A 21,118-nucleotide genomic window follows, 5' to 3' on the forward strand; every position below is an offset into this window, starting at 1 on the left:
AACAAAACCTACTAGTTAGCACGGTGTCGAAGATGAAACTTCAACGCAAGTTGGAGAACTTGTGACACAAGTTCCCTTTAATGGATGCTCCCGTGCGTCGTTGAGTGACACTTGGCGTTGCCTTGGGGCGCCTTGCGGTTACCTTGCGCACGTCTGCACGCTTAAGGACTGTCATCGATTGCGTTTGTTTTTCGTGCAGGGTTTCGTGGGGCCCTTTCGGATGACGGTGCGTTGCCCAAGCGCTCGCTCTAATGGCTCAATTATTCTTCATGCTCGGCCCTTTGACGAATTTCTCATGACCCGCTTCTGGTGGGTTCTCGGCGCAGTTTGCGGAGCGGTATTTAGCACGCAGAGGGTGTATGTTGTCACACCGTGGTGTCCTGTCCGGTGTGAAGTGAGCAAACCCCACCGACAGACGGGATGCGCCAAATGACCGTTTCAAGACGCAATTAACCCTTGGCAAGAGCGTGGACTCGTTGCGCAAACGGTACAAGTGTCCAGCTGCCGTGGTCAAGCCCGACTCTGGTCGACGCACCGGTTCTTGTTCGCCTATATAGGCTCCATTGGGCCGCTGCTGTTGCTGTTTTCTCGTCGCGAACATCCTCTGGAAGCCTCTGGTGGGGTCTCGCTCCGTCCACCACGAGGCAACCCGGGCGCGTACACGAACGTGTGGAGGAGGACCATGCCACTTTACGCAATGGCCACGAGTTCACGTCCCCGTCGTTCACGCGCGTGGTAGCCATTGCCAGCGCGCGACATTGGTGGCGTACGGTGATGCCCCACCGATGCCACCATGCATACCCGAGGCCGCCCTCCGCGCTCACGGATCAGATTCAGTTTACATGACAAATCTAGGCCAGATGCCAGGGTAACTTATTTTATTTTCTTTGCCACCTCATTCCTTCCAAGCCGGCCGGCCCCACGGACGGGTTCCCTCCCTTCGGTAGCCGATGTTTTGCGGCGAAAAGCCAAATTCGTAGCCCGAGGAATTCGTATGCGCCGATCGAAATTCATTACCATTCCAGACGGACTTTATCGCGTACATCGCATCGGGTCGCGGTCGATCTATATGAATGACAATTCACTTTCAATAACGTCCTGGTTGTGCGGCGTTTGACTCACCCCGAGCCTACTTGCCCGAGATGGGTGGAAAAGCGACCGAATCTGGTCCGGCATGCGTCACGGTCTTGCGGCTTTCCGTGCTTTCGTTTGCGTCGATGACCCAAACACTGTGGACCCGGCAAAACAGAACGGATCGTCCGAGATGGACGATTGTGGAAAAGTTTCTTATTCTATGAATCTATCTTCGATTCTCACAAAATTACATGTTTTAGTTCTTTAATGACTTGCTTTGTATATTATTTCTACCATCTATAGAACCTCAAAAAACATGCTGTCTGGACAATAACTAATAGTATATAGCAGAACAATAAATCGGTGTCAACGTAAGAAGTTTCCTACTGTTTGTTACAGTTCTCTTTAGTACTCTTCAGTGATCCATTTCATTAGTTTATCATCATTATGAAATATATCTAACGGCAATTTAGGCCTCTCATTTTTGGCCGGTTATTTTATTTATATTTTTATGGTTTGTGAAGATCTCACCGGAGTCCATTCATTTGGGATCTTCATCGATCGTGAGCTATGTTCGAATCCCTAGTGAGACCTTATGACAGACATTTTATCTCACTTTGCGCCATTTCCGATTCACTTCTAAGATGCATAGTTATTTATCTCTTACCAAATTTGTTTTGATAAATCCAATAAAGTTTGTTTCCAGAATAGTTTTGAATAGGTCCGTCGCAACAATCATAGAAAAAACAAGCGGACTATAAGTCATTTCGCAATTTTTCATAATAAAATGTTAAGTTTTTCCCATTCATAGACCGTATAATAAAATCAACTGTTCTTATTATTGTGTACGATGTACTTAGCCTCTTCGTTAGTTAACATTAGACAGTAAGATTACAAATTTGCTATACCATTTACAATAACAAAATTGTCAATTTTCAAACCTCTAGTACGTGAGTTAGAGTGTAGTGAGAGTTAGAGACAGCACAATTATAGATCACGCCGATAAGTATGTTTCGCTTCACCTCTACATTAAATGTGAAACCATAATAACTATGTTGGTTAATAACTTCACTCTTCGTTCTGCACACAACTTATTTTATTTTCAACTCGCATTGCCACCGTACAAGATTTTCTTGTTTCGGGGGTGGGTTTCAGCCCTAGTTCAAGTTGAAGCCGATAAACATCTCGAAGGCGTGAAAACATGCGTCAAAGGCCCTCAATGGGCCCGCAGTAGAGCGTTGATGAGTTAATGAGTCATTAACCGCTCATTACCTAATATCGCGCGGCCTTTGCGGCCTTGAATTGTTCACTTATCGGCACATCGCCTAGACAGGTGCGTCCTGCGCGCGTCCCACACCGTCGTATCCATGTCGTCTGGTGCGGGCATTCCTGATAGCTGGTGGTTCCTTGAGTCGGTCCTTGTTTTTCCCAATGCACGCACGACGCCACACGGTCCGATGACGAAAGCCACTTTCCCGGGGGCGACGACTAACCGGACCGAACATAGCAACAAGGGGCCCCGGGAATGCTGCTGGCGAGCGAAATTCGAACCATCCATCGTTGTAAATCGTACACATGGCGATGAGGACGAGTGTCGAAGAAGCGTGTGGCGTAGCGTTTGATAAGCGTACGTGAGCGGCATGGATGATCGGGTCAGCTGGCAGCCGAAGTGGCCTTAATACGTCGTCGGACTCGGCGGCGGAGGTGGACAATGCGCGGAGGTATGTAAATTTCCCGTACCCACCATCGGGAGTTCGATCGGAATCGGCGTGGATCGGTAGTTGGGTATAAAAACGATTCGGAACTACCGATCAGCACGTCAGTCAATTGTGCTTCACTTTACCAAACAGTGTGAAATTTCACCACCTTAAGCCTACAATGAGTTTGCTCAAAGTAAGTACTAGAGTTCCCTTCGTGTTGCTCCGGTTCTGATCGTCTTCACAACCCCTCCTTAGGTTGCCGTTTTCGCCGCCCTAGCCCTTTGCGCTAGCGCTGAGCCTAAACCAGATCCGGCCCTGCTGGCCGCTCCGGTGGCAGCCGCCCCTCTGGCCGCCCCGCTCGCCTACTCTGCCCCGTTCCTGCAGGCCCCGGTCGTGGCCCGTGCCGCGTACGCCGCTTCGCCCTACGCCGCCTACACTGCCCCTGTTGTGGCCCGCGCCGCCTACGCCGCCGCCCCGGTCGCCGCCGCCTACACCGCCCCGGTGGTAGCCCGTGCCGCGTATGCCGCCGCCCCGGTGGCCGCTGCCTACACTGCCCCGGTTGTCGCCGCCGCACCCGCACCAGCCGTCGTCGCTGCCCGCGCCGCCCCGCTGGTGGCCGCCGCTCCGGTTGTGGCCGCCGCCGCCGCTCCGGCCGTCGTCGCTGCCCGTGCCGCCCCGGTCGTGGCCGCCGCGCCCGTCCAGGCCGAGTTCACCGATGCCTACCCGCAGTACCAGTACGCGTACAACGTGCAGGACACGCTGACCGGCGACAGCAAGACCCAGGAGGAGACCCGCGACGGTGACATCGTGAAGGGTTCGTACTCGCTCATCGAGCCGGACGGTTCGCGCCGCATCGTCAACTACTACGCCGACCCGGTCAACGGATTCAACGCCGTCGTGCAGAAGGACGTCCCGGTCGCCGTGGCCACCCCGGCCGTCGCCGTCGCCGCCAAGACCGTGGTCGCCCCGAGCGCCGCCGTCGTCGTCTAAAAAAAAAACCAGGGTATCCATCTTCGGAGTACCGCCATCGGATTGCCCTCGGACCGCCGCCGGTAGGAAGGATGCCTCTCGACCGTCGTGCGCCGCCGTGTACATAGGACCAAGCTCGCGTGTGTAAATAGTAGTGAACCCGAAACTTCCTCAACCCTTCTGCTTCTTCGCCGTGCCCTGCAAACGGGAACCAGTGCGCCCTGCGGACCACAAACGGGCGTGATCAGTGTGCAACTTGATGCATTCGTCCATTTGTACATACAATTTCCACTGTAACTACAACCCCTCAATCCCATACCCCCGCCGGTAAAGTGCTCCCTTACGCTGACTTCCAAACTCCCTACCCCAAAACCCACACCACACACACAAACTCCATACCGCACATCCTCCCATTTTCCTCTATTCCATCTCCTTCGATGAATCCTACACGGTGCTGCCCAACTCAGGCAACCGTCGTGTGGAGGTGAAGAAAAGGAAATAAAAGCAACCCCATATATTTTTTGTAATGAATTGAAATTGACATGCGTTGAATTTATTTGAAAATACAAATGGATATATATCGTTTTCTTCCTTAAGCCCCAGCTACGTGTCCATGAGGCATGCGATAACAGTAGCCGATATCGGTAGCCGCTACCTTCGTGGAAAGTATCAATGGTACGCGACCCGACTTAATCGGAGCGATTGTATTAAATTTGCACACGCCTTTAAAGACGTAAGCTGTTGCCTTGGCACAGTGAATGGCTATATTGTGAAAGATTTGTTGGAGACTAACCACAGAGTAGTTTTACGCACACAATTTGACTACCCTGTTAAACCGTTTTCAAGCTGTTCATCAATTTGGACATTAAGAATGTTTATCAAATGTTGTCAGCTGAGTTTTTTTTCTATTTGCCGAACTTAAGACCGAATTTGGCTAGCGATGAATGCGGGCACCATATTTATTGCATCAATTCTAACTTATATCGCGTTTCAATTGACGTACAAGTGCTTTCCTCATTAACTCGTTCTCTTGCCCATTGCTTAGGACAAAACTCAATCCGAAACCTCAGTTAAAGCCTTCAAAATCCCCTTCGATTTTAACGTTGTTTCTATTTTAATTTCACTAATAACTTCATTCGATTCATTTCAATTTCAGCACCAAAGACGACGAGTACTGGCGTCTTTCCCATCATGAGAATGTCGCCCGGATGCGCCTCAAGCTGGAACCGGAGCTGTACCATGATCCGCATACGGCGGCGGCCAACCTTCGAGACAATACGACCTCGACGTCGCAAAGTCGGCGGCTGTCATCGGAACTAGGTTCCACGTTCGCTCCAGCGGCCATCGGGGAAGAGAATGCCGACGAGGAGATGCTCCTCTTGGAGGAGGAAATGCGAAACAGTATGGAACCGCAGGTGTAAGTAATCGTGAGAGGAGGGAGGGAGGTATGATGGACAGTTTTCGGTAATGTTACGTTCTGTTTGGTATGTGTCTGGGTGCTGTACAGTCCCGAAACATCCGGCAAGGAGAAAATAGTCATCTCCCAGGAGTGCGAGCTGATTACGCTGATGACGCGCGTGAAGGGACGGTTCGATCTGACCACCACGCAGCTGCTGTTCACCGAGATTGCAAGCCTACGGGACGACGGGCAGCGGCACGATTTCAAGTTCCCCCTCGGGCAGCTGCGCGAGCTTCACCTGCGCAAGTTCAACCTTCGCCGAAGCGCCCTCGAGATGTTTCTGGTCGATCAGACGAGCTACTTCCTCAACTTTACCACGCGCACGCGCAACAAAATCTTTACCAAAATCCTCAGTCTGCAGCCGCCAAACATACTGTACGGGTCGGGGCGGTCCCCGGCGGAGTTGCTGAAGTCGTCCGGTCTGACGCAGAAGTGGGCCAACCGGGAAATTTCCAACTTCGAGTACCTCATGCATCTGAACACGATCGCGGGCCGCTCGTACAACGACCTGAGCCAATACCCAGTATTTCCGTGGATCCTGGCCGATTACACCAGCGAAGTGCTGGACCTGAACGACCCGAAGTCGTTCCGGGACCTTAGCAAACCGATCGGTGTGGTGAACCCCAAGAACGAAGCGGAGGTGCGCAGCAAGTACGACGGCTTCGAGGATCCGTCCGGCATGATACCGAAGTTCCACTACGGCACGCACTACTCCAACTCGGCCGGCGTGCTGCACTATCTGATTCGCGTCGAGCCGTTCACATCGCTCCACATCGAGCTGCAGAGTGGCCGTTTCGACGTGGCCGACCGGCAGTTCCACTCGATCCCGCAAACCTGGAAGCTACTGATGGACAACCCGAACGACGTGAAAGAACTGATACCGGAGTTTTTCTACTTCCCGGAGTTTCTCAAAAACATGAACCGCTTCGATTTGGGTGTACTGCAGATGACCAAGGAAAAGGTGGACGACGTGGTGCTGCCGGCCTGGGCGAAGACAGCGGAGGACTTTATCGCCATCCACCGGCGGGCCCTCGAGTCGGAGCACGTTTCGCAGCATCTCCATCACTGGATCGATCTGGTGTTCGGGCACAAGCAGAAAGGTCCAAAGGCGGTCGAGGCACTGAACGTGTTCTACTACTGCTCGTACGAGGGTGCCGTCGATCTGGATAAAATCGCGAACCCGATCGAGCGCGAGGCAGTCGAGGGCATGATCAACAACTTTGGACAGACACCGTCGCAACTGCTGCGTGAACCGCACCCCCGCCGTTTGTCGCTCGACGAACTAACCATTCGACTGCTGAAGCTCGAACTCAAGCGCCCCGACCTGACGCTCATCCTCGATCGTGTGCAGTACTGCGGGTGTGATCTTTCCACCGACAAGGACCCGGTGGTTTACCTGAGCACCCCCAAGAGTCCACCCCGTTCATTTTTACAGACCAGCCCGGACATGCTGATCACGGTGACGAAGTCCGGTATTCTTGGGTGCCACAGTTGGATGTCGTTCGACAAGGAACGTGGATTTCTACTCGAAATCGATGCCACCACGCTGAACCTGAAGTGAGTCGATGGGGATGCCTATGAGTTCACTCCAATCAAATTGGTCGTGTTCAATCGAATAACTCTCGGGAAACTCTTTCAGAAACCGGAAGAAACTGGTCGGACCCTTCCACCCATCGATCACGCTCAACTCGAAGTTGTTTGCTGTTAGCGTGGACGCAAAGTACATCTACGCCGGTGGCATCTGGGACAACTCGGTGCGCGTGTTCAACATGGCCCGCGGGAAGGTCGTCGCTTCGGCTATCAACCATTTTGGTAAGAACAAAGCATAGGAACCACCCAGCATGAACCCGTCAGTTTAATTTCCTCCCTCCGATAGATGTAGTAACCTGCGTCGCAATGGACAACTGTGGATCGTACCTGGTGACCGGTTCGAAAGATTGCACCTGCGTCATCTGGTCACTGAACACCGGAAATGCGGCCACTCAGACAGCTGGGTCAAATTTACAGCCCAACACGGCCGCTCTCAATCAAAATCTGGCCGGAAACGTGGTGGGCAGTGCAAACGTGGTTCATCTCACGAACAATCTGACCCCGAAACCGGTGCATACGCTTTACGGGCATGACGAAGCGGTCTCGTGTGTTGCCATCATGACGGAGCTGGATATGGTCGTCTCTGGTTCGTTGGTAGGTGGAACGGCTGATTCGCTTGATCGAGGAGGGGGCTTTGTTTATAAATGTTTCTGTTTTGTTCTCCCTAACAGGACGGGACGGTTAATGTCCACACAATCAAAGAGGGACAATTTCTGAGGACAATAAATCCCATCGGATGTACGGGTTCGAGGATCGAGGTATCCTACATTACACTCTCATATCAGGGTATGTATTGTCCGGTTAACGGAATGTAATATACACAAACACACACATAAATAGTCATTACAAAATGACTTCTCTGTCTCTGAAAGTACACTATATTTATGAAACTGATGTTTATGCTAATTGGCCGTAAAAATGGTTGTGAAACATTTCTAGCCTCCACGCGCGAATAATAAAAAACGATCAATTTAGTCACCTTTGTTTTTCGGCGCGCATTTCATCATTTCTTTTTTATCGATCGTCCCCTTTTGATATCTCTCCACGCCTCCTTAGGTCACATAGCTTTCTCTGCGCTGGACGATACCTCCCATTCGGTGCACGTGTTCAGCATTAACGGTGTCAGCCTTGGTTCGAAGTACGTCTCCGGTCGCGTGACCGGCCTGACGACGGCCTCCGACTACCTGGTGGTCTCGGACGATGCCGGCGACGTTACCATGAGCCGCTTGTACGGGTAAGTGTGGTCATTTATGTTTCTTGCCGTTCTCCCGCGTTTCGCAAGCCAACTCGTAATGTACATTTCCTCCTGCTCGTGTTTTTGTTTCTCCCGTTTCCCGGTGGACCGACCGACAGCCTCAAACCAATCTTCGACATTCCCCTGCACGTCCCGACGCAGACGGTCGTGGGAACGGGCGGCAATACGCATCTGCTGGCACCGTTGCGCGACGGCAGCCTGGGCGTGATCGGCATCCAGCAGCCGATTGCCTACAAAAAGCACACCGTGCTAAACGTTTAATTGTACCACGCGCGCGCTCGTTGCCGCGATTTTCTATCTCTTCCTTTGACCTTTGATTCGATTGTGTTTATCAGTATTTTCTTGCAGTCAGTCAGTATTTGCGCGTGTGCTCTAGTGCGTGTTTGCGTTTGCTGTCGTGTGGTTGGTGTTGCTTAACTCTCAGCGGAAAACGGGCAACCGTGGACGAAATTTGGTCAATTTAGCAAATGGATGGTTACTTAGTGACTCGAGGGTGGATTATCTAGATGTCAAGCGGCGTAGATAGTTTTGTTAAGATGTTTTATCTGCTAATGATAGTAATTTTAAGTAAATGTTCTCTGACGAAAACAAAAACTCTCATTTCTCGTATCGGCTTGGCGACATAGCGAATCGCCCTTCTATTATGATAACATGTGTGCAATATCTTTTAACAATTTAAAAAAATGCTCCCTGCAACTTCCTACGGACGCTAATCTGTTTACCTGCATACGAGAACTTCCCGTCCTGCATCGTAATGGTACTAATGAGAAAAGTAACAAATCAAAAACCAGGATTGGTAGAAAACATTTTTAAACGAATAGTGCCCACTTTGGGAACGTTGTTATAATGTGAAAGCGTAGCATTGTTGTTACTTTATTAGAGACAAAACAAGAGTGAACCCTCGTATTGCAATGATATAACTATTTCTTCCCAATCAAAAACAAAATCCGATAGTCGTTGAACTAGGAAAATAAAGCTCCCCAAAAAAGCAAAAACGTGTAGCATTGTAGCTAAAACAACCCAGAATAATAGCGAAGGCTTCCATGGCCTAGCATATAAACTCACACACACACACATGCGCTGAAGTCTTGGCAAATTCTAGATCCTAAGTGCATCATAGTACCGACATTCCATAAAGCGTGGAGAATAATTTTTAAACACAGCAAAGTTTGTTTTTTTTCCCTAATATGTAATTTAACACTTTCCTTCAAACGAATAAATTGTACTACTTCTAAACTCCATTGTAAAGCGTGCCAAAATGTTATATTTTGTATGATCGAAAAAAAAAACAAATCAAATGGTATAAAAGTTTAAATGGTTGCAGTAGAAGTTCTGTTTAGTGTTGCAAATATTGTGGTACAATTATTATTTTGTAAGCTTCTAAACATAATTTACCTTAAAGGGCTCTGATGATGTCTTTCAAATAATAACAGTCAATTTATTCAAGGTGATAGATAATATCTTATCATAAATAAAATAACTTTATAGGTATATGCTGATGGCAGCGATCAAATGGAAAATGTTTAAGTTTTCAAGTTAATCAACGACATTTCAAACGAACTAGGTTGTGTACCAAAGCGTTGGCAATCAAAATTGATGAAAACTAAACGTTTATCGTTGTGCCTACATCCAGGGGCAACCATCCGTAGGCCAGTGACCATTTTCGTTCGAATGCTAACGTTTGACGGACAAAATACTTAAACATTTTCAATTCTTTATCATGTGCTAATCACGTTTATTACAGGTAGACGAACAATTGTATATAACGATGAGTGAAACCAGTTGTACAGCTCGATGACGAGCCCGTATCTCTGTTAATTTTTCTTTAATTTGGAAATTGCCTCGATCTTTTGTCTTTACTTCTCATAACTCACTGTAATACACAAGTAGAAAGATGAGGCTATAGTTTTAAGTATGTGGATAATTTACGAGTAGTTTATTATTTAAAAGCTAGAGGAAAAACAAAAGAGCTTTATGCTGTGTTTAGGCAACATTTTATTGGTAATCGTTCGATTTGTTTTGTTTTCACCACTGCGGTTATTTCTTTTTGCAGCACCTACATTTGGGACCGGCGTTCCTCCTTGGGCCGAAAACCAAACCGTAGCGTACGAAGCGCTACCGTCACCGCGTCATAAAATCCTTAATCTTACTGTGCCATTCTGGCACCAAATGGTTCCCTTTGTTCCCCGTCTTTCTCCGGCATCTTCTTCCTTCGGGTTTTGGTAGCGAGACAAGTGGTAGATATATTTACACATTTTCATTCAAAACTTTCCCCGCGCGCGCCCGAGTGACCGGAAGCCGGCTCTATTGGGGAACTCGCTTATTTTAGAACCGGTACCATCGACCAGCATCCGCCCTTTCTGTCACACATTTACGTAAAGTAGGAGATTAACATCGCTATCATCGCATAGAGAGCACAAGAGGATGGTTTGTTTTGCTGTATGCGCTCACTGTACGGTACAGGTAAAACACATACATTACATTAGGTTTTTTTATATGTTCTATTATGACATAGGATATATTATAAATAACTAAAAATAGTACGCTGCACTTGAGCGAGTGCGCTTAGCTGCCTGGTTGGTTTTAAGTGGTATTTTTCTTCTTCTATACGACTTCTGTTGTTTCTTTAAAATATAATTTGTTTGCTGGTAGCATTATGGAATGTATCATTAGTTTTGCACAACGTACAATAAGTTAAGTAAATGGCATAAGTGTTTCGGTTCTAACCAGTTTTTTTTTGTAATTTTTTGTTTTGTTTTGTTGCAATGTTGCAATTATCTTTAGTTACTTCTTTCCATGTTTTCTATCCTTAGCTTTACATATAAGATTTCATTTCCAAACGTTCCTGCATTATCTAACGCTACTACTTGCGACGAAGTTTTGAGGGGTCAAACCGTGCATTTTAGTTGGGCCGTATCGGGTAGATGAACGTGTCGGCCTCGTCTTTCGATAGGACGTTCTTTGCGACGCACGTGTACGAGCCCATATCGGACCACCGCAGTCCGGTGATGATGAGCTCACCGGTCGGCAGGGTGCGGAAGCGCGGATCCTGCATGCTTCCGACCACATTGCCCTCCTCGTTCAGCCAGGTGATCTCGGGAAGCGGTCGGCCGACCGCCTTGCACGGCAGCACCACGGTCGTGCCCATGTTCTCGAAGAGTGTTCGGTAGTGGAGCGTAATACGGGCGCCCTTCAGGTTCTTGAACATGTGCAGCGCCGAGTCGACGGTGGGCGATGGGCGCAGCAGCGGCACGTCGGAGAAGTTACCCAGGTGGGCCACACTGTCGACGTGGTACACGACGGTGGACGAGCTGGACTCCAGGCCGGCCGTGCGACCGATGCACGTGTAGGTGGTCTGGGAGGCACGGGACGTCCGATCAATAACCAAGCGCGTCACCACGCGGGCAACCGACGTCGGAGTGTCCTCAGTAATGACGTTCACACTGACATCTTCCCACTAGAGAGGTAGAGAAAGAGAGAGAGAAAGATAACAAACATCATTGATTAGTCTAATTTATCTTCAACATTCTCTTCGATAGATGAACTTACGTCAGCTGTTTGGCCACTACCATGCACCCACTGGACAGAGGGGGTCGGCGAGCCCATCACTTCGCACTCCAGCTCGACCGTGGTGCCACGGATCTGGACAGCACGTGCCGGTGGCGCGGCCGTAACTTTCACGAACGTTGGCCGTACGTCGCGTCCCCGGACACTTTCCGACGAGGAACCAGCCGACGCCGAGAGCGTACCGTCCGTGTCCAGATCGACGGCGCGGCCAGTGGTGCCGGTGGCCGTCAGGGCGAGCAGCAGCGCCGCCGCCAGGAGCAAACGTTTGAAGCAGTTCATGACTGGGAAGAGAAAGAAAAAGGGAAAGGTGAGTTAGTGAGAGCATTAATGTTGGTTTCGGGCGCATGCTGCGTCATGTTGAGAGAAAAACGGCCCTAGCCATCGTAGCCGGCATGAGTCGGAAGAAATGAATGAACGAGCGAATGAATGAACGTTACGCGAACGAACCGACCCGAACACCTCACGTAGGGAGGGGTTGACGGATCTATTATAGGAAAAGGTGCACGTGAAGTCGCAGGCCTGCCACCAGAACAGCTGAGCTGGGCCTTTTTTTCATGCTCTTGCTCTATCGTTGCAGCGTGCGCATATATCGTGCTCTATCGCCGTCATGCTAACAAGGTGTTCGAGCAGCAGCGAGGCCTCAGGAACGAACGAAATTCCATTCGGAATTGCATCAGACAGACCGACCGCGTGTACACCTTCGTTGTAGGTAGGCAGCCATCCGGTCGTTGCTTCCCTTCCCACAAACCCTTTCTCTGTTGCAGACTGTGCTTTACGGAACAGTATCCCTCCCCGTTGGCGCGCTAATTAGAGCATAAGATGCTTTCATCACGGTCACGACGAGTTCTGCATGCCGGTCGGAGTAGAATAACCGTAGCGGATTGATGTGCATCGATAAGAGCCACGAACGTACGACACAGGCCCACGTCGAAGTAGAGAAACTGGACCAATTTATGGGTTATTTTTAGAACCAAATGCCAACCAATGCAGATAGGCTAGAAGACCCTGATAGCCAATCCAATGCCCGCGATGACGTCCACCGGACGGTTCACCCTGATTTCAATTTGGCAGACAGATCAAATCCGCTCGCTTCCGTTTGCGCTGTGTCATCTCAGCGTGCGAGTTGTGAGAGCTGTTTCCCTCCGCCTGCACACACCCCACTTACAACCGGAAACGGCACGCACGTGAAATACGCACTTCGTACGTTATCACATGAGTATGGCGCCAACTGTATCAATATTCCTCGGGCCAATCGCCGCGCTAAATGTGACATCATTGCGATCCGCGCAAGAGCCGCGCAAGAGCCGCGCGTTGTACGATAAGAACGGTTCACTTCATCGGCAAATGGGACCGAATCGAAGATAGCCGTGTGGTGAGAGCTGTGTCGTCTTGTGCTACGCTGTGCACCGTACAATCATACGGCGCTCGCGAACGAGCGGAGACAGGAAGAAATTAAATAAAAAGCGAGCTAAATTTAAGACGTTCCCTAACGTTCAACACCCCGTCGGACTGTGTCTGTCTGCCTGCCTGCCTGCCTGCCTGCAGGCAAAAGCCAAATTCCAAAGGTTAAATCGCGAGCGCAAAATGGGTGGAAGACGCGTAACGGGCGAACGACCCACATTCCTTTTCGTTTCGATTCGCCCTAACCTCAACATTGTAATGTTACTGTTTGCTGCTTTTGGACTACTCACTTTCTTCGCTTGCCACGTGAGTTGGCGCGGTTGTAAAACGGTGGAGGTTTTCTCTTCGTTTCCTTCGTTCTCTGCCTACAGCTTCCTTCGGCTGACGAAGATTGCACGTATTACGGGTTGCTGTATTCGTTGGTAGCACTAAACCACCCGCTTCTAGCCGTAGTTCCGGTTCTTACGGGCTTCTTTCCGATTGATTATCTTCTCTTCTTCGTTGCGCTTCAAACCGCGTGTCGTGGCTTCTTTCGTCGCGTAACGATATTTCTTTACACTCGGCTCTTCACGTGAGGTTTCTTTTGCTGGTTTATCTGCCGTTTCCTTTTGCTTGATTAGTTTTTCGCCAGCGCTTTTATTTGCTTCTCTTCGAGACTTCTTCTGCGCGGATCGCTGCGGGTTAGATGGTCTAGCCACTTGCTTCCTAGCTCTAACCACCACTAAACAATCAGTCCTCCCTCCCACCAAAACGATGAGGGAATGAGTTTTCGATCGTTTAACTCTGCGCCTGCTCCGGTTTCGCGCAGGAGCGAGGCTCGGTTTCACTTCGACGAGTCCGGGGACCCCGTTCGGGGATCAAGGTTGCACGGCTCGCAATCTGCACCTCCTTTCCGTCTATCCTTCGTTCCGAGCGGGAGACACTTGGACACTTCCCGCGGAACGTCTTCCGGTACTTTCCTTCCCTCTTGCTAGGCACCTCTTGTGATCGGGTAGTTCTTGCGGATAGGTTTACAACCTGCCTGCTTCGCTTCTGTTCTACACCGCCTCCTGTCGTCGGATGATCATGCACGGACAATCGATTTTTTCTCTTTTTCCTTTTCACCACTTACACGCACACGCACACTGCTTACCCACACACGAGCACACCGTATGTTATGTAACGTTCGAGTTTGTGAGGTGTTTTATCAGCACATTTAGCAACATTAACTCCGAGAGGTTCACTTTCTCGCCGGCGCTCAACATAGGGTCGAACTGGTAATCCGCCGTCGTTGCCGTGGTGCTGGCTGCCGGTACTTTAGTGCGCTTCAATTGTGCTGGACACCGTGTTGCGCTTGACGACTGTCGGTTCAAGTTTGATCGAACGCGCGCTTCACACTTTCCTTCCACGAGCGGCAAACAGCAACGCAATCTAAGTAGGCCTGTGTGATTCAGTTTGTTCTTCTCCAGCGTTCTCTCCACGAGCGGTAGTGTTGCCCAAAGCGTTGCGTTCAGTCGTAGCGTCCGGACGAAACTGACAAGATCGCCTTCCTCCAGGTAAACTCTAGTCTTCTGCTTCTACTTCTTCTAGAGCCGCGTAATTCGGATCTACCAATGGCAGCTGCAACGACACAATCGTCCCACAATGGCACCGACGATGGCGATGGAGATTGTCGTATCAGTAATAGTAGCCAGCTTGCGGGTGTTTCCTTGCAGATTCTGCGACGATGCCAACGATGAACGGTACGAGCCGAGGGCTGACATTAAACGGGGCTAGTCTGCAGATGGTTTCAATCTTCAACCAAAACCCGGCGGGACCAATCAATCAAACTGCCGACACACATACACACGGTACGTACATGTACACACCAGTGTCACCGATTGCTGACGTCAAGAGCAGTGGGTAAGGTGGCGATGTGAAGATTGCCGAGGTTGCGTGGTGGCGCTTTCTTCTCACTATCTATGACTTGCAGGAACAAAGCGTTTTCTTCCCTCAAACGCAAGGAGTGAGGGTAATCGTAGAGCAGGATCTTCAACACACGCACGACACGGGATCGATCCGCGCCTAAGTAATTAAATCCGTCCTTTGTTCACTTTCGCACCGATTCGATCAGCATCCGCTAGTAGTGGACGATGGTTCTTCTGCACTCCATGCGGCTTTTGCCTGAGACTTTTGCAGCAACGAATGGCGGCCAACAAACCGGGGAGAGATAAAGAAGGTAAGAGTAGCGTGGTAGCTTGGCTAAGGCCAGATATTTGTAGCACAATCGACCGAGGCGAGTTGTATACTGAGTCGGACCGTTTGCCGCGCCGCGGTTTATAAATCACGGGAACGTCGTCCTCTACGATCCGGCCCGAGCACGTTCGTGGAATTCATCCTCTCCACGGTGAACTCGTGGTTTCTATATTTTCTCTCGCTATCATTCGACCGCTGCACGGGGCTAGTAATCGGGCCATGTTCATCGTGTGCTATAATTCGAAAGCATGCATCGACGGGAAGTTGGATAAATCATGGCAACGTGATTAGAACCGCAGTTTTTACCTGCTAGAACGTAATCTGAAGCTTGCCCCGGAGGTTTGGTTGAATTCAATGGTGCACGCCACCGCCAGATGCATCATCAACGTCCAGTATCTGGTAAACCAGAAGTTTGAAATATTCAAACTAATTGCTAGTACCCAGGCCCTACATTATCTCCAGTTTCTAACTGATAGAACAGTCTCATAAGAAATATCAAAACTTTGATGACTAAATAAAGCTAGAAAACTGTCGACATTTTTGCAGGGATCAAGAAATTGTTGTACAAAATTCAAACAGATATAAAGTCAGAAGTCACGTTAATTTTTGCCAAAACAAGTATAAGGCGCCTAATATTGGATTACTTCGCGACTTTAGTACAATGCGGCTTCTCCATCCGCATGGTCTGATTTTTCCATCTCTTGCGAACATTTTCCACGTGCTTCGCAAGCTTTCTGGTAACCATGCCGGGAAAAAAAGCGTGGTGCTTCAATCGAGGGGATCCAAAGCAAATTCGGCGAAGGGGAAAAAGCACTAGCACACACGTCTGATAGAAGGCAAACGATCGGCGTGGATCGTGGGGAGAGGAGCATGATCAGAAACCATTAGCACCGTTTGGCTTGCCTTTCGTCGTTACATAAAATTGCTTCAACTGGCGGGGGCTCGTCATTCGCTCGGACCCGACTTCCCGGCTTGACGGTTGGGCTTGAAACAGATTGGAGCCGCGTGGAAGCTGTTGCTTGCCCGGCCACATCCATCGCTCGCCCCTCCTAACGCCACGCATGCCGCGCCTGTACACGTCGAGGGGGGATCGTACGATGTTTCTAGGGCTGCCTCTTAAATCCACATCCCTTCACCCCATCACCGCGACGAAGCGGTACCGTGAAGCTAGCCACGGATCCGTTAGCTTGTCCATTACTACCACCTCTTGCTTCGGTATCTCCCCCGCCACCACGGTTTCCGTTCGTGGTACGCTCTTGACCGAAGTGACACTCAAACATTTACACGCTTGGTCTAACCCGTGGCCTGGGTCCAGCTCAGCGAAGTGCACGGCGCTCGGCAGTGGTGCATACGGTGTGTAAAGGGCCCAGTCACGAGACCGTCACCGTGAGATGAACGTGCATAGCTTGAAGCAAGAAAAAAAAACGATTCTGTCCCCCATCAACACACACACAGCCCGGGCGGAATTCAAACCAGTATCGCGGGTGGAAGTGGTGGGTTAGTGACTAAAGACCGTTAATTAAAATTAATCACTACAAATCGGCCATTTCCACCCAAACGCAATTGACCAACCGGGTATCGGACGCGTTTGACACACCTTTTTTTTCCTGTGTTTTTTTTTGTCGCCTTATATCTTGGGAGCAAATGAGTGGGAGGGGTGGTCAAAGGGAGGCTGGACCATTTACTGCATTCGTAGGTGCAGTGCAATATGTCACCATTGCAGAGACCGTAGATGAAATATATATATAGCTAGGGAACTTTTGGCGATCTCTGGTCGGGAGGATTTGACGGGAGCGGTGAATCAGCTGAGTTGCCGAACGCTCACCACCGGTCCGTGTCAAGTAGAGGTGAAATGTGATTTTCACGTGATTTTTCACGCCTCCCCATTTTCCGAGCAACGCTCGAACGTGGGACGTTTTTGGCTCGTGTCTTCCGAGGCGGCTCGTCACTTTTGGATAACATCTACGCCGTAACCGACGGCAGAGGGCAGTCCACGGTCCAAGTACTATTAATAAAGTCATCGTTACACAAATTTACAGCAAAAGGCCTTGGGCCACTGCTTGACTGACAGACTGCCAAAAATAAAGAATTAACACCAGCCCGCCCTGACGGAAGCGTAACCCTAAGGCTCAACCACTGTCACGTTCACCTCCACCTCCTCCTGGTCCTTTGCACAACGCAACGCTCTTCTTCCTATCGAGGACTTAACGGATGGCAGCCGAGTTTTTCGACACTGACAGCTGGCCGCGAATCAGCAGATCACGATATTCTGGGAATTCCGGAAACTTTCCACTGTTAATGGAATCGGCCAGCTATCATAACGGCTCTCCCCGGGGTGGGTAGTTTCCACTGCAAATGTTATGCTTTGTCTATTACGCATCGAACGGGGTGTGTTGTTGCTGCTGCTGCTACTGATTAAACTGAACAACGTTAAGAGTAACAATTATCATTTACGCAGCAGGTGGAACAAGTATATGGCATACATCAAACGTGGTAAGACATTGCGACAGAGCACACCAATTAGTTGAACGAACTCTACTGACAGTATCAAGGTCCCGTACCCTGTCTACCTTGAATTTCAATTCTGCCAAACATGACATTTATGTGTTGTATAACATAGCACTATAATATGCTAACATCTGCTTTTTATTTCTCCGATGGTTTATCTTTAAGACAAACAAATCTGCTGCTAGTTTCGAATTCTGACATTAAAGGGGTGTGTTAGAAAGGATGAGCTCTATTGAACTCTAGCTTTGAAATGGATTAGAAATATATTCTGCTTAGAGATGGGTGTTTATGTTTTTGTTGGGGAACAAACCGTTGAAATGTAATATCTTGTAATAACTTCCACCGTAGTTTTTACTGAATAATTCAATGTTTCTTCCATTCCACGTGTTTTGCCCACTTTCCTGACCAGGGGACTTTCTGCCAAGGAATTCCTTGCAACCATTGCGGTGAGTTTCGTCATCCAAAAGCGATCCACCGGCGTGTACGGGAGGCCGAATTCCTAAAACGCAAACGGCACTCGGGCACACACAAAGTTTCCCATATCAGCGTAAAAAAGGCACGTACCCGGCCCCGGACAAGCCATCGGAAACTTCAACCGGGGGTAAAAACCCCAGGAGACTGAAGAAAGAGGAGGACGAGCAGGAACAGAAGAGGTAGAAAAAAAACTATAACATTCCTTGGCAGCAGGCACTGGAGGTGGCGTCAGGCCCGAGGCAACTCCAGACGGCGCCCGGAGGCGCGGGCAATGTCGCAGCAAACACCCGGCAGGCTTTTTGTTTACCTTCCCCGAAGAAAATCGGTTCCAGCGGTGTAAAAATGGACTGTTACTCAAATCGAATCGGTGCTCCGTCAGCGTTACGGCGTAAGATATGCTGATACGGCGATATTCTTACCCAACGGCGGCCGACGGGGCCGTTATCACCGCCCTGGCTCTCGGCTCGCACCGGCCAAACCCGTGTGTGCCTTTTCTCAATCCCAAAGTGTGGGATCCCTTCCGGGAACCGAATTTCCTCGAATGCGTCTTACGTACCTGCGTGCGGTGCGAGATATTGAGTATATGGACGGTCCTGCACATGGCGCGTGTATGCTCGTGTTTCTTCTTCTTCTTCTTTACACCTCTCCTCCCCGAGACCATTGTCCTGCAGACGCAGCGTTTTTTTTTCGTTCGATCAATCATCCCCTAACGCCGCGCCCTCAGTTATCACTGTCCAACGGGTATCTGCTTCCCTCTCCTGCGAGGTCCCTTATCGCCCATATCGTAACCTTAATTTGCAATGAAATTGCCGTCCATCGTGTCGTTGATCTTATCGTCTTCGTGACAGGAATGAAATGTAGAATAGAAGCAAACCGCCGCCATATCAAATCACGCCTCCTTACGCTGAAAATGGCGTTTTGAAATCAAATTCTCTCACCTGTAGTACCTCACGCCCGCCCTGGTATCGATGGGACCTCGACTTCAAATTACTCTAGGTTGTACGCTTTTGAATGAGCAACGAATTGAAACCATTCTTTGCACACATAGCAGAGCGTCCGTACAGTGGCAATCAATTACATTCACCGCGAATGATGATGGTGACGTTAGCACTCACGATCGCCGCCGTTCACATGAAACGTGATCATCATCCATCTTTGCGAGCACGTCGGCCCGGCTGGAGCGGGATATGGCTGGTTCAAGCTGGACCAAACTCGAAACCGGCATTATACAATCCTTCGGCGGCGGATGCGAATCCCCCTGATCGATGGAGAGCGCTGGGAGTGGGCGGCTGCCATGATGCCATCGGAGGTCAGAACCTTCCGCAGAGGCTCGCATTTGAGTGTATTTAAAAAGATTGAATTTATTTTATTTCACGAACCCTCGCGCCGGGAAAGTGAAGCGAATAATTACATTGGAAAATATGTTCGTTGAAAAAACTTGTCCAACCGCTTTTATCGAAAAAAAAAACCATGGAGGCAGAGTTTACAAATCTCACTTGACCGACATAAGCCCCCGAAAAAGCCCCGAACCGTTGGCGATGACAGTTCATTTATCATCTTCAATATGCAAAAGGGCGACGCGGTTGAAATGCGATGGTCCTGGATAGTTGGCACATGCTCGACGACCACGGCGACTACATATAAGGATACAGGCTTCTGCACAGATGCCTTCAGTTGCCAGGTCCGGCACAGATTCAATTTGTTGCTAAGTGAATGAACGGACGCGGCGTGCCGGTAGGAGGGAGGCATGCCGACGGCAACGCTTAATCCGTGCCCATCACTGTACGAATCTCGCGAATCTCCTTTCGAAATTCGCCCCGCCGTAGGCTTTTTTGTTCTTTTGTAAACCGTTTTGCTCATAAAACCCGCTCCAAACTCGCCAACTAATGAGTTATCTTGTGAGTTCTGGAAGCTTCCGACGCCATCCCCGGGAGGACGCACGTTAGAAGAAAGTGAAGGAAGTGTGGTCTCTGAGAACTCTCGTTCGCTTTTGGATTTTAAGATGGATGATAGGCCACTCGGGCCGCCACAGTGGGCTTCGGGTTGTCGTCGAATGGATGAGCTTCACCAGTGACTTGACACATTTGCAGTACAATGCCATCTAACAAAAAAAAAAAAAACAACAACAAAATAGAAACGTGGACTGGAAGAGGCAAAAACATACTGGGGGTAGTATAATTAAAGACATGTGAAACGTATCGCGTGATCTGGTCCGGGAAGTGGCCAAGGTACACCCGCGGTCGCCTGATCCCGTGGAGTGGACGATCAGCAAAAGCTCGATGATGATGAAGCCGATGATGCCGCTGTAATCTGTTTTTCAGGTTGCCCTTAATCTTAAGCCTCCAGGCGAACTTTTTTTTCCCGCGGATTAAATAACCAACGTCTTTGGTGGGTAAAACGAGTAGTTCAGGTTTGTGATTTGTGTCTTCAACTTACGGGTGGATTATAAAAATAATTACCCTTATCACGGTGGCAAGTAATTCGATAAATTATCAGCCAGTTTTTTCAACACTTTCAAGTACCCCCCTCACCGTCAAAATCAAACTCCAAAAACTTGCCATAAAAGATATTCGAAAATAAAATTGAATCAAATAGTCCCATCCAGCCTGTGCAGCCGCTCATGGGAAACCCCATCGGTTTTGGTCGTTCGTTTGCATCGGAAATTAATTGAAAATCTACGTTTCCCTTATCAGCCTATTTGTGGCCGATAAGCTGATAAGCGATAACGCTGATGGTGGGCGATGATGATCGGCATGATCGGCTCAACGGAATTAACCTTTTGCCTCGCCGATCTAATCTTTATGACGGAACCATCTCGGTATGCCATTAAAAGTAGTATCTACCGAATGGGAAGGGATCAATCAATCACAGCAGGCATTGGTCGTAAAATGGAGAAATGTAATGTCA

The 21,118-nt window shown here is 49.4% G+C and overlaps 4 protein-coding genes across 5 annotated transcripts in view; 2 read left to right on the top strand and 2 right to left on the bottom strand.

Annotated features, from left to right (window-relative positions):
• The window catches only part of LOC131258992 (neurobeachin-like protein 1), a 50,414-nt gene extending 41,136 nt beyond the window's left edge, over nt 1-9,278 (top strand). The window contains exons 13-19 of the mRNA XM_058260402.1: nt 4,900-5,160; nt 5,251-6,759; nt 6,842-7,014; nt 7,079-7,386; nt 7,464-7,578; nt 7,849-8,026; nt 8,146-9,278. Of these exons, the coding sequence (XP_058116385.1) occupies nt 4,900-5,160; nt 5,251-6,759; nt 6,842-7,014; nt 7,079-7,386; nt 7,464-7,578; nt 7,849-8,026; nt 8,146-8,308 (2,707 nt within the window). The 3' untranslated portion in view covers nt 8,309-9,278. The remainder of the gene's footprint in view (nt 1-4,899; nt 5,161-5,250; nt 6,760-6,841; nt 7,015-7,078; nt 7,387-7,463; nt 7,579-7,848; nt 8,027-8,145) is intronic.
• The window catches only part of LOC131258941 (vacuolar protein sorting-associated protein 37B), a 492,072-nt gene that overhangs the window by 315,986 nt on the left and 154,968 nt on the right, over nt 1-21,118 (bottom strand). The window lies entirely within an intron of this gene.
• On the top strand, nt 2,953-3,764 carry LOC131258938 (cuticle protein 21-like). Its single transcript, XM_058260343.1, has 2 exons — nt 2,953-2,967; nt 3,030-3,764. Exons 1-2 carry the CDS (start codon nt 2,953-2,955, stop codon nt 3,762-3,764), a joined length of 750 nt encoding a protein of 249 aa, XP_058116326.1.
• LOC131258936 (neural/ectodermal development factor IMP-L2) lies at nt 9,761-15,264 on the bottom strand. 2 transcript variants are annotated; one of them, XM_058260341.1, is made up of 3 exons: nt 13,306-13,469; nt 11,597-11,895; nt 9,761-11,504 (listed from the first exon to the last, which is right to left on the bottom strand). In XM_058260341.1, exons 2-3 carry the CDS (start codon nt 11,891-11,893, stop codon nt 10,950-10,952), a joined length of 852 nt encoding a protein of 283 aa, XP_058116324.1. In that variant the 5' UTR covers nt 11,894-11,895; nt 13,306-13,469; the 3' UTR covers nt 9,761-10,949. The 2 variants fall into 2 exon arrangements, with proteins under 2 accessions (XP_058116324.1, XP_058116323.1); XM_058260340.1 differs by lacking the exon at nt 13,306-13,469 and adding an exon at nt 14,853-15,264 and having other exon boundaries at nt 9,762-11,504.

Source organism: Anopheles coustani, chromosome 3 (genome assembly GCF_943734705.1).
Source record: "Anopheles coustani chromosome 3, idAnoCousDA_361_x.2, whole genome shotgun sequence".
Taxonomy (NCBI): domain Eukaryota; kingdom Metazoa; phylum Arthropoda; class Insecta; order Diptera; family Culicidae; genus Anopheles; species Anopheles coustani.

What these genes read in the sequence shown, in the direction of transcription:
- LOC131258936 (XM_058260341.1), bottom strand. Translation starts at nt 11,893, where the DNA reads ATGAACTGCTTCAAACGTTTGCTCCTGGCGGCGGCGCTGCTGCTCGCC. An exon ending in GTAGTGGCCAAACAGCTGAC is followed by an intron (nt 11,505 to 11,596) that starts GTAAGTTCATCT and finishes CTACCTCTCTAG; the next exon opens with TGGGAAGATGTCAGTGTGAA.